This window comes from Pseudorca crassidens, chromosome 13 (assembly GCF_039906515.1).
Source record: "Pseudorca crassidens isolate mPseCra1 chromosome 13, mPseCra1.hap1, whole genome shotgun sequence".
In the NCBI taxonomy this organism is placed as follows: Eukaryota; Metazoa; Chordata; class Mammalia; order Artiodactyla; family Delphinidae; genus Pseudorca; species Pseudorca crassidens.
Window position 1 is genome coordinate 55,666,339 of NC_090308.1, and position 15,630 is coordinate 55,681,968.

Here is a 15,630-nt window from a genome sequence, read left to right on the forward strand (position 1 = left end):
GGCAAGTGTCTGAACTAGGTTGGTGGGTGTAAAACTGGAAGGTAGGGACAGATCTGAGGTCTATTTTTAGCCTGCACGAAAAGAGACTTGACATCCTGCTTTATTAACTTATGTATGGATGTTAACAAGCATAAATCTTCCTGGTTTTCCACTGCCAAGGCAAACATCACCAAAGACTGCAAAGTAATGCAACAGCCCTTGTCTCCTTCAAGGAGTCCCATAATAATATGTGCTGCTAGCTTATTGCAGCTTAGGTGTTTCCCCTCATGCTTATGAATGACTCTAGTTGGATTTACGAATAACAAAAAACAGTTGTCTCATGAGCCCACAAATGAGTTATTAGCCATAAGGAATACATAGCCCAAAGCTACAAGTAAATGTATGTCCAACTTAATACAATGGTTGCATTAGCAAGTTTCTGTGTACTCATCACTTCTATGTCAGGTTTAATAGCTAAGCTTGCTTTTAAGAGTGAAAAACTCGATCAAATATTTCATAAAATATTACACAAAAAGTTATGATGCTTTTAATTTTCTGAGGAAACTATGTCACTCCTTATTTCTTTCCTTGGAGCATGAATAGACACTTTCACTGAGGCCCCTGGAAGACAACATAAGAAGAAAAGCATCTGGAAAATATGTCACATATTCTCTAAGGAGCAAGATGCTTGAGTTTCACATTTGTGTGGCACACTGTAGACCATTTGTGTCATTCTTTCCATAAATATTCTTGAATGCTGAACACTTGCTGCAATCCTGTTATTTGTGTCCCCTAGTTATTTTCAGTATATTTGAAGCAAATGAACGCTACCATGTATATACCTTAATACAGAAGACTGTGGATGCAGTGAACTGATACAGTAAAATAGTGTCCTGATAAAGAGTTTAATCAGTTTGATGGCTCACAAAAATTTTTTGTTACAGGGCGAGAGAGAGGCATGGACATATACACACTAACGAACATAAGGTAGATAGCTAGTGGGAAGCAGCCGCATGGCACAGGGATGTCGGCTCGGGTGCTTTGTCACCGCTGGAGGGGTGGGATAGGGAGGGTGGGAGGGAGGGAGATACAAGAGAGAAGAGATATGGGAACATATGTATATGTATAACTGATTCACTTTGTTATAAAGCAGAAACTAACACACCATTGTAAAGCAATTATACTCCAATAAAGATGTAAAAAAAAACCACAAAAAACTTAACACTGATTTTACTATAATTCAATATAAAATTAATATCAATAGCAACTATAATCCCTACATCTTTATCATTGTAATACTGTCTAAATATACTTTTTGTCTTCACCAAGAATACTCATAAACACTATAGTAGAAATATAGGATAAGTAAGAAGACAAAAACTTTGAACTTATTAGTTCAAACTTATTATGTCTCCATTTGTTGATTATCTATTATTTGTCAGACACCACATTAGGAAACATATGTGTGTGTGTGTGTATATATATATATATATATATATAATTCCTAATTATTAATATGACATTATTTTATTTTTGAGAAAACTAAGGCTTAAAGAGTTTAAAGCAAAGTGCCCAAGGCATAAAGCTACATAGTAAAAGAATTAAGACTTGAACCCACAACTGTCTCACCAAGTACTTACTAGTACACATGTTATGCAGCCCTGCTGTGGAAATGATGGGGGAGGAAGGTGTTTTTAGGGGAAAGTCTTGTCATTTTCCAAGGACTAACAATGCCTCAGGGAGCCACTTTCTCCTAATAACTTTCTGAGGTGCTACCTTCATATCGTACCACCAATAACTGTCCCTGGTTAGATTAAAATGAATTTGAGAGACCTTGTCAAACCCTATACATTGAGGGTCCTCTCAAGAAGGAAGGAGAGAGAAGAAGGTGTCAAAAACAGTTATTACTAAAATAATTAGACCTGCAACTGTAAGGACAAATTCAAATTAAACATGAGACTCAATTCTCTCTATTGAAAATAATCAGAGACCCCTCCCCTTTTCTTAGAACATTTACTTAAGAAAACTTATAATTTTAAGTGCTTTCTCTCTCTCTTTTTGAAATGTATATAAATCTTTAAAAGTTAGTTACGCCTCTTGCCAGGTTTCCCACCAGGGGATGCCTTTCTCAAGGACCTGGGAGGTATGTCTTTGAAAAGGAATCACCAAGGAAGAGTGCACCCTAACTCCAAATTTCTGTGGGAGGGTAGGAGCTAACTTTGGTGGGCAAGTGCCTAAAATCTACCTGCTGTCATAAAGATATGAGAAGCTTATTTTTCTACTGTATAAAGCCAATTATCTAACACAGATGGTCACCTCAATAACCAAATAAATTTAATATGAACTACGTGTGATAAATAGTACTGTCAAGATTTCTTGAGGACTAGTTATTGCTTATCTTGAAAACACGTATGTAATGCGTTGTGTCTGCTTGGCTACATAAAAGGGTGATACTTCTGTCTTTGCAATCTCTTAGCAAATTGCCTAGAGTGTACATCACATTCTAGTGTAATGCTTATTCAATAATAAAATTTTCTTTTTCTTCTAGCTTTGTGGAGAAGTTTTCTGGATTGGACGAAGATCTTATTTTTAATTATATTTCCCCATCACAACACCTGAATAAATTCAGCCTCTTGATGGTTATTCCCCTTCTACTTAACCAAGTAAAACCTAGAACATCTAGAAAATGGATTGGCATATAGCTGGTTTAAAATAAATATTGCTTGCCTCTGCCCCCAAGTTCACATAAAAATTATAAGTACCATAATTCAGATGTGGCCGATTCTGTCCCACAGTTCCAGATGTCGACATATGATCCAAGTGTGGCCATTCCAATAACCACCTCCTCTACCCCAGCCTTATGGATTAGTTCCCAGATTGGCACATGGTCCAAAGCTGGCCCAGCGGACACCCCTCCCACCTCCCCCCAACACTCTGCAATAGATTTTGCTGACACTTTGGCAAAAGGAGACCACTATCTCTTTCAGAAGGAGGACTCTAAGAAACAGATAAACCTAGATTAGAGTTTCTAAACTTCAACACTATTGATATTTGAGGCAAGTAATTTTTTGTTGTGAGGGGCTATCTTGTACATTATTTAGAGACTAGCATCTCTAGCCTCTACCCCTTGATGGCAGTAGCAACATCTCTCCCACCTCCTTAAGTTGTGACAATAAAAATGTCTCCCAACATTGCCAAATGTCTCCTGGAGAAAAAATTGCCCCTAGTTGAAAGCCGCTGGCCTAGTGCCAACTTGAGCCTCCTTTGTCACCATGTGGAAAGAAAGTGTTTAAGAATAAAATCTATAAAGAGAGCAAAGCCAAGAGATAACAAGGCAGTGAAAGAGAGGCCAACGCATACAATGGCCTACTTTAAGACCCTGGATCCAATGTACTTGAAGTGAAAATCACTGCTGGATGTTTTTTGTAATGTGGCGCTTTTAAAAAAATATGTTTGTGTAAGCTATATTTAGCCGTGTTTCTTACACTTGCAACTGAAATAGCCTTGCTTGATATTATAACTATTATACTACTTAGATGCAAGTAAATAGAGTAGATATTAAGCTGGTAATTAAAATAAAGTGTGATGGTGTTATGTAATAAGAACGATGTGGAAGCTCATAGCAGGTGGGCTTCCTGCGGTGGGATGGAGAAGCCTCACGGGGGAAGTGTTTTTGAAACTAAGCAAAAGCAATTTAGACGAGGTGAGCTGGACTGGGGTTTAGAGCGCTGGGGACAGAAAACTAGACAGGAGGCAAAGGAGAACAAGACTGAATAAAGTCCACCTGGATGTGGCTGGAGAGAGCAGGATAAGTGAAAATATAAAAAGCTTCACCAGTCAGGGTCTCAACAGAAAACAGGTGCACACTCAAATGAAGATACCTGAGCAGGGTTTACTCACAAAAGGACTTATGATTCTCAAACTTCAGGGAACATCAGAATCTCATCAGTAAGCCTTGTTAAAATAGATTGCCAGGTTTCACTGCAGAGTTTCAGACCTGGTAGGTCTAGAGTAGGACCTGAAAATTTGCATTTCTAACAAGTTTGAAAGTGATACTGATGTTGCAGGTCTATGGAATATACTTTGAGAACCATTGGTGAATGGAAATTTTAAGGAATGGTGCAGGAACCCAAGGCTTTTAGCAGCTAAGCGGTAACCACCCCTAAGATCAGAATTAAAGAAAGCTATGTAGGGTGTAAACTGGAACTGAGAGCAGGAGAGACATTTGTGTAGAGCAGGCACTATTATGAGAAACTGTGACATTCAGTGAGGGGGCACAAGCCAGCTCAAGACGACATCTCAGGGAATGAGGAGGAAAATAAATATTCTAACCTTACTCTCCTCTCTCCCTTGGAACACTGACTGGGAAGCCCTGTTGCTTTACTCTATGTAAGGGAACCTCTCAACAGAGAAAGCAGGGTGGAGAAGGTCTGAGAGTCTATTTGAAGGGTCAGAAAGATTTCCATAGGAGAGAAACAATAACCAAACGTAGAAGGGCTTGTAAATATATTATACAGTTGGTCCTATATCCTTAGGACAACGAAAACTATTGAAAGACTTTATGCAAAAGAGGGGCATGATCAGATTTCTCTTCCTGAAACAAGACTTTAGTTGAATGATATAGTTAGATAACAGATTAAAAGGGGAAGATTCTCATATTGGGAATTTAATCTATGTGACTGTGGAGATGGAGAGAAGTGGAAAGCTTTCAGAATTATTTAAGAAGATCACATCTTGGGTCACAAATCAAGCCTCAGTAAATTTAAGAAAACTGAAATCATATCAAGCATCTTTTCTGACCACAATGCTATGAGATTAGAAATGAATTACAGGGGAAAAAATGTAAAAAACACAAACACATGGAGGCTAAACACTACCTTACTAAATAACCAAGAGATCACTGAAGAAATCAAAGAGGAAATCAAAAAACACCTAGAGACAAATGACAATGAAAACACCACGATCCAAAACCTATGGGATACAGCAAAACCAGTTATAAGAGGGAAGTTTATAGCTATACAAGCCTACCACAACAAGCAAGAAAAATCTCAAATAAACAATCTAACCTTACACCTAAAAGAACTAGACAAAGAAGAACAAACAAAATCCAAAGTTAGCAGAAGGAAAGAAATCATAAAGATCAGAGCAGAAATAACTGAAATAGAAACAAAGAAAACGATAGCAAAGATCAATAAAACTAAAAGCTGGTTCTTTGAGAAGATAAACAAAATTGATAAACCACTGGCCAGACTCATCGAGAAAAAGAGGGAGAGGACTCAAATCGGTAAAATTAGAAATGAAAGAGGAGAAGTTATAATAGACACCGCAGAAATACAAAGTATACTAAGAGACTACCACAAGCAACTCTATGCCAATAAAACGGACAACCTGGAAGAAATGGACAAATTCTTAGAAAGGTATAACTTTCCAAGACTGAACCAGGAAGATATAGAAAATATGAACAGACCAATCACAAGTAATGAAATTGAAACTGTGATTAAAAATCTTCCCTGGTGGCGCAGTGGTTGAGAGTCCGCCTGCTGATGCAGGGGACACGGGTTCGTGCCCTGGTCTGGGAAGATCCCACATGCTGTGGAGCGGCTGGGCCCGTGAGCCATGGCCACTGAGCCTGCGCATCCAGAGCCTGTGCTCTGCAACGGGAGAGGCCACAACAGTGAGAGGCCCACATACTGCAAAAAAAAAAAAAAAAAAAAATCTTCAACAAACAAAAATCCAGGACCAGATGGCTTCACAGGTGAATTGTATCAAACATTTAGAGAAGAGATAAAACCGATCCTTCTCAAACTCTTCCAAAAAATTATAGAGAAAGGAACACTCCCAAACTCATTCTACGAGGCCACCATCACCCTGATACCAAAACCAGACAAAGATACTACAAAAAAAGAAGATTAAAGACCAATATCACTGATGAATATAGATGCAAAAATCCTCAACAAAATACTAGCAAACAGAATCCAACAATACATTAAAAGGATCATACACCATGATCAAGTGGGATTTTTCCCAGGGATGCAAGGATTCTTCAATATACGTAAATTAATCAACGTGATACACCATATTAACAAACTGAAGAATAAACACTATATGATCATCTCAATAGATGCAGAAAAACCTTTTGACAAAATTCAACACCCATTTATGATAAAAACTCTCCAGAAAGTGGGCATAGAGGGAACCTACCTCAACATAATAAAGGCCATATATGACAAACCCACAGCAAACATCATTCTCAATGGCGAAAAACTGAAACCATTTCCTCTAAGATCAGGAAAAAGACAAGGATGTCCACTCTCACCACTGTTATTCAACATAGTTTTGGAAGTCCTAGCCACAGCAACCAGAGAAGAAAAAGAAATAAAAGGAATACAAATTGGAAAAGAAGAAGTAAAACTGTCACTGTTTGCAGATGATATGATACTATACATAGAGAATCCTAAAGATGCCACCAGAAAACTACTAGAGCTAATCAATGAATTTGGTAAAGTTGCAGGATATAAAATTAATGCACAGAAATCTCTTGCATTCCTATACACTAATGAGGAAAAATCTGAAAGAGAAATTAAGGAAACACTCCCATTTACCACTGCAACAAAAAGAATAAAATACCTAGGAATAAAGCTACCTAGGGAGACAAAAGACCTGTATGCATAAAACTATAAGACACTGATGAGAGAAATTAAAGATGATACCAAAAGATGCAGAGATATACCATGTTCTTGGATTGGAAGAATCAATATTATGAAAATGACTATACTACCTAAAGCAATCTACAGATTCAATGCAATCCCTATCAAATTACCAATGGCATTTTTTACGGAACTAGAACAAAAAAACTTAAAATTTGTATGGAGACACAAAAGACCCCGAATAGCCAAAGCAGTCTTGAGGGAAAAAAATGGAGCTGGAGGAATCAGACTTCCTGACTTCAGACTATACTACAAAGCTACAGTAATCAAGACAATACGGTACTGGCACAAAAACAGAAACATAGATCAATGGAACAAGATAGAAAGCGCAGAGGTTAACCCACACACTTATGACCAGCTAATCTATGACAAAGGAGGCAAGGATATACAATGGAGAAAAGACAGTCTCTTCAATAAGTGGTGCTGGGAAAACTGGACAGCTACATGTAAAAGAATGAAATTAGAACACTCCCTAACACCATACACAAAAATAAACTCAAAATGCATTCGAGACTTAAATGTACGACCGGACAGTATAAAACTCTTAGAGGAGAACATAGGAAGAACACTCTTTGACATAAATCACAGCAAGATCTTTTTTGATCCACCTCCTAGAGTAATGGAACTAAAAACAAAAATAAACAAATGGGACCTAATGAAACTTCAAAGCTTTTGCACAGCAAAGGAAACCATAAACAAGACCAAAGACAGCCCTCAGAATGGGAGAAAATATTTGCAAATGAATCAACGGACCAAGGATTAATCTCCAAAATATATAAACAGCTCATGCAGCTTGATATTTAAAAAACGAACAACCCAATCCAAAAATGGGCAGAAGACCTTAATAGACATTTCTCCAAAGAAGATATACAGATTGCCAACACACACATGAAAGGATGCTCAACAACACTAATCATTAGAGAAATGCAAATCAATACTGCATTGTGGTATCACCTCACACCAGTCAGAATGGCCATCATCAAAAAATCTACAAACAATAAATGCTGGAGAGGTTGTGGAGAAAAGGGAACCCTCTTGCACCGTTGTGGGGAATGGAAATTGATACAGCCACTATGGAGAACAGTATGGAGGTTCCTTAAAATACTAAAAATAGAGCTATCATATGACCCAGCAATCCCACCACTGGGCATATACCCTGAGAAAACCATAATTCAAAAAGAGTCATGTACCACAATGTTCATTGCAGCACTATTTACAATAGGTAGGACGTGGAAGCAACCTAAGTATCCATCGACAGATGAATGGATAAAGAAGATGTGGCACATAAATACAATGGAATATTAGTTATAAAAAGAAATGAAACAAAACTGAGTTACTTGTAGTAGGTGGATGGACCTAGAGTCTGTCATACAGAGTGAAGTAAGTCAGAAAGAGAAAAACAAATACTGTATGCTAACACATATATATGGAATCTACAAAAAAAAAAAAAAATGGTTCTGACAAACCCAGGGGCAGGACAGGAATAAAGACGCTGATATAGAGAATGGACTTGAGGACACGGGGAGGGGGAAGGGTAAGCTGGTACGAAGTGAGAGAGTAGCACTGACATATATACACTACCAAATGTAAAACAGATAGCTAGTAGGAAGCAGCAGCAGTGGTGCTTTGTGACCACTTAGAGGGGTGGGATAGGAGGGTGGGAGAGAGATGCAAGAGGGATGGGATATGGGGATATATGTATATGTATAGCTGATTCACTTTGCTGTACAGCAGAAACTAATACAACATTGTAAAGCAATTAAATTATACTGCAATAAAGATGTTAAATAAAAAAAAAACACATTCCATTTTATAAATTAGGACCAAATACTTCAAGATATTAAATCACTAACTACTAGTTAATTTAAGACAGACATTTGTTTCTAATAGAACTATATACATCCCTTACATCCTGTGTATTTGTCAGAAATAATATATACTTTTAATAACATTATTGAAAAAAATAACTACTTAAAATACATTACTGTTCTCTGACATTATTAACCCCTGACCATCAAAAAAAAAAAAAAAAGTAAATCTATTAGAAATCTTCCAAAGTTAATAAATAATGAGAAAAGGGACTTACATGATCAATTAGTTCACGGACCATTCCATTCCATTGTCCATTGGCATCATCCTGGGCTCCATATTTCCCATCCTCCACAAGTCTAATTTCATATGTAAAGCCAAGGATTGTAGATAGCTCTCTGAGGAGGTCAATGCAATAGCCCTCAAATCGATCATTTCCATAAAGAGGTTTGTCAGACTTCTTAAACAGGACATAGGGTTCTTCCTGGAAACAGCGAACATGAAGGTAGGAAGTGTCAGTTAATCATGAAACTTACTATCACAATTATAAGTTTCTTACAAGATAGAAAATTTCACTTTAATTTAGAACAGTCAATTTTATTTTCTTCTAATTGTAATTAATATAGTTTGAAACACTAATAAGGCAGATTACTTTGGGAATACTTGGGTCTCACAAGAGAATATTTAAATATAACTTCGCCACAACTATATAATAAAAATGATATATATCTTATACCACATCTTATATCACATATAATAAATAATATATAATGAGATATATACTATACAATGTATAATACTAAGACATAATTTCACTATGATTACAATACCCCAATCTGAATTATACCATATAATTAATTTCTGGTGTGCTGTTTCAGTGAGGTTTATTGATAAAAGAATGAAAAAAAGTCATTACCCAATTGCCTATCATGTGTTTAGAACTGAATTAGGGACTTTTATATACATGATCTCATTTTGTTCTAAGAACCATGAAAATTACAACTACTATAATTATAAGACAAAAAGTAGTAGCTTACTTTAGAATATAGAAGAAACTAATGTTTATCAAGTGCTTATGCATTCATCCAACAAGATTTTATGGAGCCTACTATGAGCCAGCCCTCCTCTATATAAATGAGAAATCCCTGAGAAATGAAGTTCATGATATAGGGGAAGAAAACAATAATAAATGCCTAAACGACCAGAACACATTACTTCTGATGCTGATAAATTGTATAAAAACATAAACTAGGGCAATAAGATATTGAATGACATCAAGGTACTTGGCAAGATAAGAGAAGATAAGACAGAATTGAGTAATATGTCTGGAAACCTTTTCTGAGGAGATGAAACATGCACTAGAACCTAAAAGATGAGAAGGAGTCTAGCCATTTGAAAATCTGAAAGAAGAGCATGTCAGGACAAGGCCACAGCAGTAAAAAGCCTGAGATCAATATGATACTAGAGCGCCTAGGGACGAGGATAACAGCCATGAATATGATTGAAGTCACATCCAGTATGTGAGGGAACTAGTTGAACAAGGTAAGGATGAAGAGCCAAGTGAGGAACCTTGCTTGTAAGGCTCTGCAAGGCCCTATTAAAGATTATATGTTTAACTAAGGGGTAAGAGAATCCATGTATTAGCATATTTTATTGGGAGTGGGTGAAGCATGGTGTGACAGACTGTCCTGTAACTAAACCAGGGTGCAATTGGCTCTACTACTTACTATTTGACAATGGGCAAAACCTCTGGAAGCTTCTCTCTTAGAGAAAGACAATGCAAAGTGAAAAAGCTTAGGAGGCTGCCATGCCAGTCCATCTAGCAATGCAATCACCCTCCTCCCAACCCCAGGAAAACAGTCATCTCATGAGGGCCATAATACCTAAAGGAGTTTTGGACAAACAGCAATGTGTCAGCTCACCCATACTCATCTCAGAAACAAGGCTAATTCCATCTTTCTTCCCATATCCTTTGACCTGGCCTAATCCTACTGTTTCATGCACACTCTAGCTAGTTTCCTGCTCTTCTGATGTTCCACTGTGGGAAAGAAGTCCTGCTCAAAGGTCAGCACCTTGTTCCACATCTTCATGCAATTTTTGGAATGTCCCTTTCATTCCTGCCTTACTGAACTATATCCTCTGTCCCAGAGACTCTCTTCAGTGTCACCCCCACACCCCTCAGGGACAGAAGCACATTTGGTGCCTTCCCTTGCCCCTCACTGTGGCCCCAGACCATTTCTTCCCCTGCCTCCTGAGATAATCTTTGCTTCCCTGAGGTTCATGCCACCCTCCTACACCCGGCTCTCTCTTTACAATTGCTGTTATCCAATGAAATTTGAATCAGAAGATTTACTAAGATCTGTGGGATAAGTGTGAAGAGAAGCCTTTATTTTTCTAATTTTTAGCAACTGGATGACAATTTTTCTCTCTTCCAAATCTTATCAACCTTCTCTATTGTATTCAAAATCCATTTGGATCAGCATGGTCACCCTCAGTCCTTTTACCTCCTCATTGCCAAATCCTTCTCTCATTTAGCCTCCCTCTCCCCCATGATCAAAACTGCACTCTGCATTTCTCAGAAAATGATATACCTCTGAATCAGGATTTCTAACAGCCCATTAATCCAACTCATAGTTCAATCACACACATGGCTACAATTCTTCAGTTCCATAAAGACCTCTAACACAGTGATCTCCACATTTTGCCATTATCTATCAACCCCTTCCTCACTTCACTGTCAGCCCGACATCCCTTGGTCCACTAGTATAATTTCTATACTACATGCATTCTCATGCCCTTTGCCCATCTTGTGCTGGGGTATTCGGCTTTACAAAACCATGCCTTACGGAAACAACTTTTTGTCTTTCCCATGCCTGCTCCTGAAGAGTAGAACACTGCTAACTGTTTACACCTAAATTTAATATCCTTAAACATTTTATGGTAGTATCCATTTCCAACTCTATGAGATGAACATTTTATCCATTTTTCTTTATACTTACAGCTTCCCACTCTAATACTCAGTTAATTACCTCAGCAAGAAATTAAAAGCAACCACATGTGATACCTTTACCTTCAGACCACAAAACCCACCAGAGCCATTTATCTGTGCTCATTTTCTCTTTCCTTTGTCTATTGCTATGGAGGAATTGGCCCTGTGCTTATTGGACCAATCTCTACACTTACGTCCTGATTCTTTTATCAGTCAGGGTCCCAACACAGGACGCCACTTTGAGCAGAACAGTGATATTCAGTTGAGAAATATAAGCAGTATAAGGCAACTACAGGAGGGATCCATGAGGATAGAAACCATGACCTTGCTGTCTTCCCTCCCTTTGATCTCCTTCTGGGGCTTCCCATTAGTCAAAACCAATCAAAAGTCAGAGGGTACAGCAGTCTATTAATGTGATTCGCACAAGTCACCCTCCTGAGAGAGTGAAGAAGAGTAAAGAATGAATCTGGAGGGACAAAAAGAAAAATACAAAGCATCCCCATCACCTTTCACTTGCTCCAAGACCTAATTAACTGAGTCATTTTCTCTCCCCTTAATAATCAATCTGTCTCCTTATATAGAATTAATTTCAAAGTATATGTACTTGTTCCAATAACCTGCTTCTCAGGACACTTTGTTGTTGTTTCTTTTCTACCTTATTCTAAATGTCGATGACTCTTAAGACTTGGTTATGGCCCCTCTCCCCTTCTTTTCTTAAAATACATCCCTAAATGATCTTACCCATACACATCAAATTCAATAACATCTTTATGCTGATGACTCCAAAATTTATATATCTGACCCAGACCTCTCCAAGTAAGTCTTGGGCACACATCTCCAGCAGCACTTGTCAGCACCACTTAGTCCTTCATAGACATCTCATATCCCTTAATTCCCCAGTTGAATTCTTCTTTGTACTTGTACACCTTTTCAGTTCTCTCTGCTTTTGGAAAATGGAAAGTTTCCAGTTACTCAAGCCAGTCACTGAGGCATCATCCTTGCTTCCCTTTCTTTTTGCTCATTCACTACAGAGCAACCAAAATGATCTTCTTAGAGTATACATTGAATTATATCACCGCCACCACTTCAAACCATCCCTAGACTGCCAATGCATTTAGAATAACATTCAAATTCCTTCTCGTGACCCCTGAAACCTGTTGTTCCACCATGTGTTTTCATCTTGATAAATGGTTCCAGCACTCACCAAAGTGATCAACTCAAAAGCTAGGGAGTCACTCTCACTCTCTGTTCTAACCTTTGGAAATCGTACAAATTCTTCTGTCAAAACGTATTTTTTTTTAATAAATTTATTTTATTATTTTATTTTATTTTATTTTTTGGCTGCATTGGGTCTTCATTGCTGCGCGTGGGCTCTTCTCTGGTTGTGGTGAGCGGGAGCTACTCTTCGTTGCAGTGCACGGGCTTTTCATTGCAGTGGCTTCTCTTGTTGCAGAGCATGGGCTCTACTGCACACGGGCTTCAGTAGTTGTGGCACACGGGCTCAGTAGTTGTGGCTCGTGGGCTCTAGAGCACAGGCTTCAGTAGTTGGGGCGCATGGGCTTAGCTGCTCCACGGCATGTGGGATCTTCCCAGACCAGGGCTCGAACCCATGTCCCCTGTGTTGGCAGGCGGATTCTTAACCACTGTGCCACCAGGGAAGCCCCAAAACGTATTTTGAACTCATCAATTTCTTCCCACCATCCCTGCTGCCACTGTGGTTCATGCAATTTTTATTTATCATCTGGATTCCTATAGTAGCCTCTTACCTCTCTTTTCCATTTATATGTCCCCACAGTCCACTCTCCATAGAAAATCACAGAGATCTTGTGAAAAGTAAATGATTTTATCATGTACCTGCTTACAGCCTATCAGTGCCTTTTCACTGACACTAGAATAAAAGCAAAACTGCTTACGCTGGCCTTCTAGGCCCTGCCCGCTTTCCTCTCTAACCTTAGCTTCTCATTCCCCTCTCTCATCATGTCCAGGAACACTGGTCTTGTCCTCAAACTTGCCAAGCTCATTCCTGACCCGAGGTCTTTGCATCACCTTCTTTTCTCTCCTTTTCTGACTGGGAGGATCTTTCCTAAGATCTTCACATGGCTGTTTCATTCTCATCATTCAGGTCTCTGCTCAAATATCACCTCTTCAGAAAAAACACACTATATGTAAACTACCTCTCCCTTCTAAGTTACTCTCTATTGTTTTACCTTGCTTTATTTCCCTCATAGCACAATCTGAAGTATGTATGCATGTATGTATGCACGTGTGTATGTACGTATGTATGTGTATTTATTTATTGGGGTATGTGTGTTTCTTTCTTCCCCTACTGGAATATAAACTCTTGAGTGTGGAGACATTAGAGATTATGTCCATTAATATATTTCAGTGCCTAACTAAATGACTGGCAACTAGTTGATGTTCAAGAAACGTGTGGTAAATAAATAAAATATTCATCATAAAGGTTTATACTGTACCTTTCCTCCCTGACCTCATCTTCTCTTTAAATTCTAAATATCCTGTTTTCTTGCAGTTCTTCAAATATCTTGCTATTTTCTGCCTCAGAGCCTTTAAACATATTGTTCTATCTGTCTATAATGCCCTTAAACATTGGTGAGCTTCCTTGCTTCCTTTAAGGCTCAAATGAAATGTGAAAACTTTCCTGGGTTCCTTATGTAAAGAGAATCCTGTTATTCTCTACCTCAACACTTTATTTTCTCATAATAATTAATTTATCTTCAAATTTTTATTTGTTGGCTTACATTCTTTTTGATTGTCCCACTTCCCTGGAATATAACAGCCACATTGATTCATAATAGTATCTCCAATGCCTAACACAATGCTTGGCATATAGTAGGGGCAAAGAAAATATTAATTAAATAAATGATAAATTGGTTAATTTTCTGACTCAATTATCTCATCTCTAAGTTGATTTACCAATGCTTTTAAAGTTGTTTGGAGAATTAAACAAAAGGTACCTGGCAGATAACTTTTTAATTATCATTTCATTATTTTAGATACAATAATTTTCAATGGATTTTTAATAGACTTTATTTCTATAGCAGTTTTAGGTTTACAGCAAAATTGAGTGCAAAGTTCAGAGTGTTCCCATATACCGCCTGCCGCCACACATGCCTAGCTTCCCCGTTTTCAACTTCCCCCACCAGAGTGATACATTTGCTATTTTTGATGAATCTACAATGACACATCACTATCATTCAAAGTCCATAGTTTACCTTAGGGTGGTACTTTCTATGGGATTTGTCAAATATATAATGACATGTAGCTCACCACTGTTAAGTATCATACGGAAGAGTTTCACTGCCCTAAAAATCCTCTGTGCTTTACCTATTCCTCCCTCCCTCCCCTCGAATCCTTGGCAACCACTAATCTTTTTTATTGTGTCTAGAGTTTTTTCTTTTCCAGAATGTCATATAGTTGGATTCATACAGCACGTAGCCTTTTCAGATTGGCTTCTTTCACCTGGTAATATACATTTATGTTTCCTCCATGCCTTTTTATGGCTTGATAGCTAATTTCTTTTTAGTGCTGAACAATATCCCATTGTCTGAATATAGCACAGTTTCCTTATCCATTCACCTACTGAAAGACAACTTGGTTGTTTCCAAGTTTTGTCAATTATGAATAAAGCTGCTATAAACATCCATGTGCAGGTTTTTGTATGGATATGTTTCAGCTCATTTGGATAAATAGCAATGCATTCTATTGTTAGATCATATAAGAGTCCATTTAGTGTTGTAAGAAACTGCCAAAGTGGCTGTACCACTGGCATTCCCACCAGCAATGAATGAGAGTTCCTGTTGTTCCACATCCTCATCAGCATTTGGTGGTGTCAGTTTTCTGGATTTTGTTCATTCTGATAGGTATGTAGTGATTTTTCATAGTTTCCTTAATTCACAATTCTCTAAGGAAAGATGATGTTGAGCATCTTTTCATATGATTCAATTGAGTTTTATTAGGAAAATTTTACAGTTGTCATTTTTCAAAGAGGTTAAATAATTTTCGCAGGTCACACAGCTAAGAAGAGATAATAAAGAACCCCTAAGAAGAGGCCAAGAAGAGATGTGAACTCAGGTTTTCTAAATTCCAAGATACATACTTTTCCCACAATCTTCTATCATTTTCTAT

At 37.9% G+C, this 15,630-nt stretch overlaps 1 protein-coding gene across 7 annotated transcripts in view; it reads right to left on the bottom strand.

Moving 5' to 3' along the window:
* GRIK2 (glutamate ionotropic receptor kainate type subunit 2) overlaps window positions 1-15,630 on the bottom strand; it is a 642,939-nt gene that overhangs the window by 172,440 nt on the left and 454,869 nt on the right. For all 7 annotated transcript variants that reach the window (XR_010933794.1, XM_067702471.1, XM_067702472.1 and 4 more), the window contains one exon: window positions 8,773-8,979. Coding sequence is in view for 6 of the 7 variants with exons in the window: in XM_067702471.1 (XP_067558572.1) it covers window positions 8,773-8,979 (207 nt within the window). In the remaining variant the exon portion in view is untranslated. The remainder of the gene's footprint in view (window positions 1-8,772; window positions 8,980-15,630) is intronic.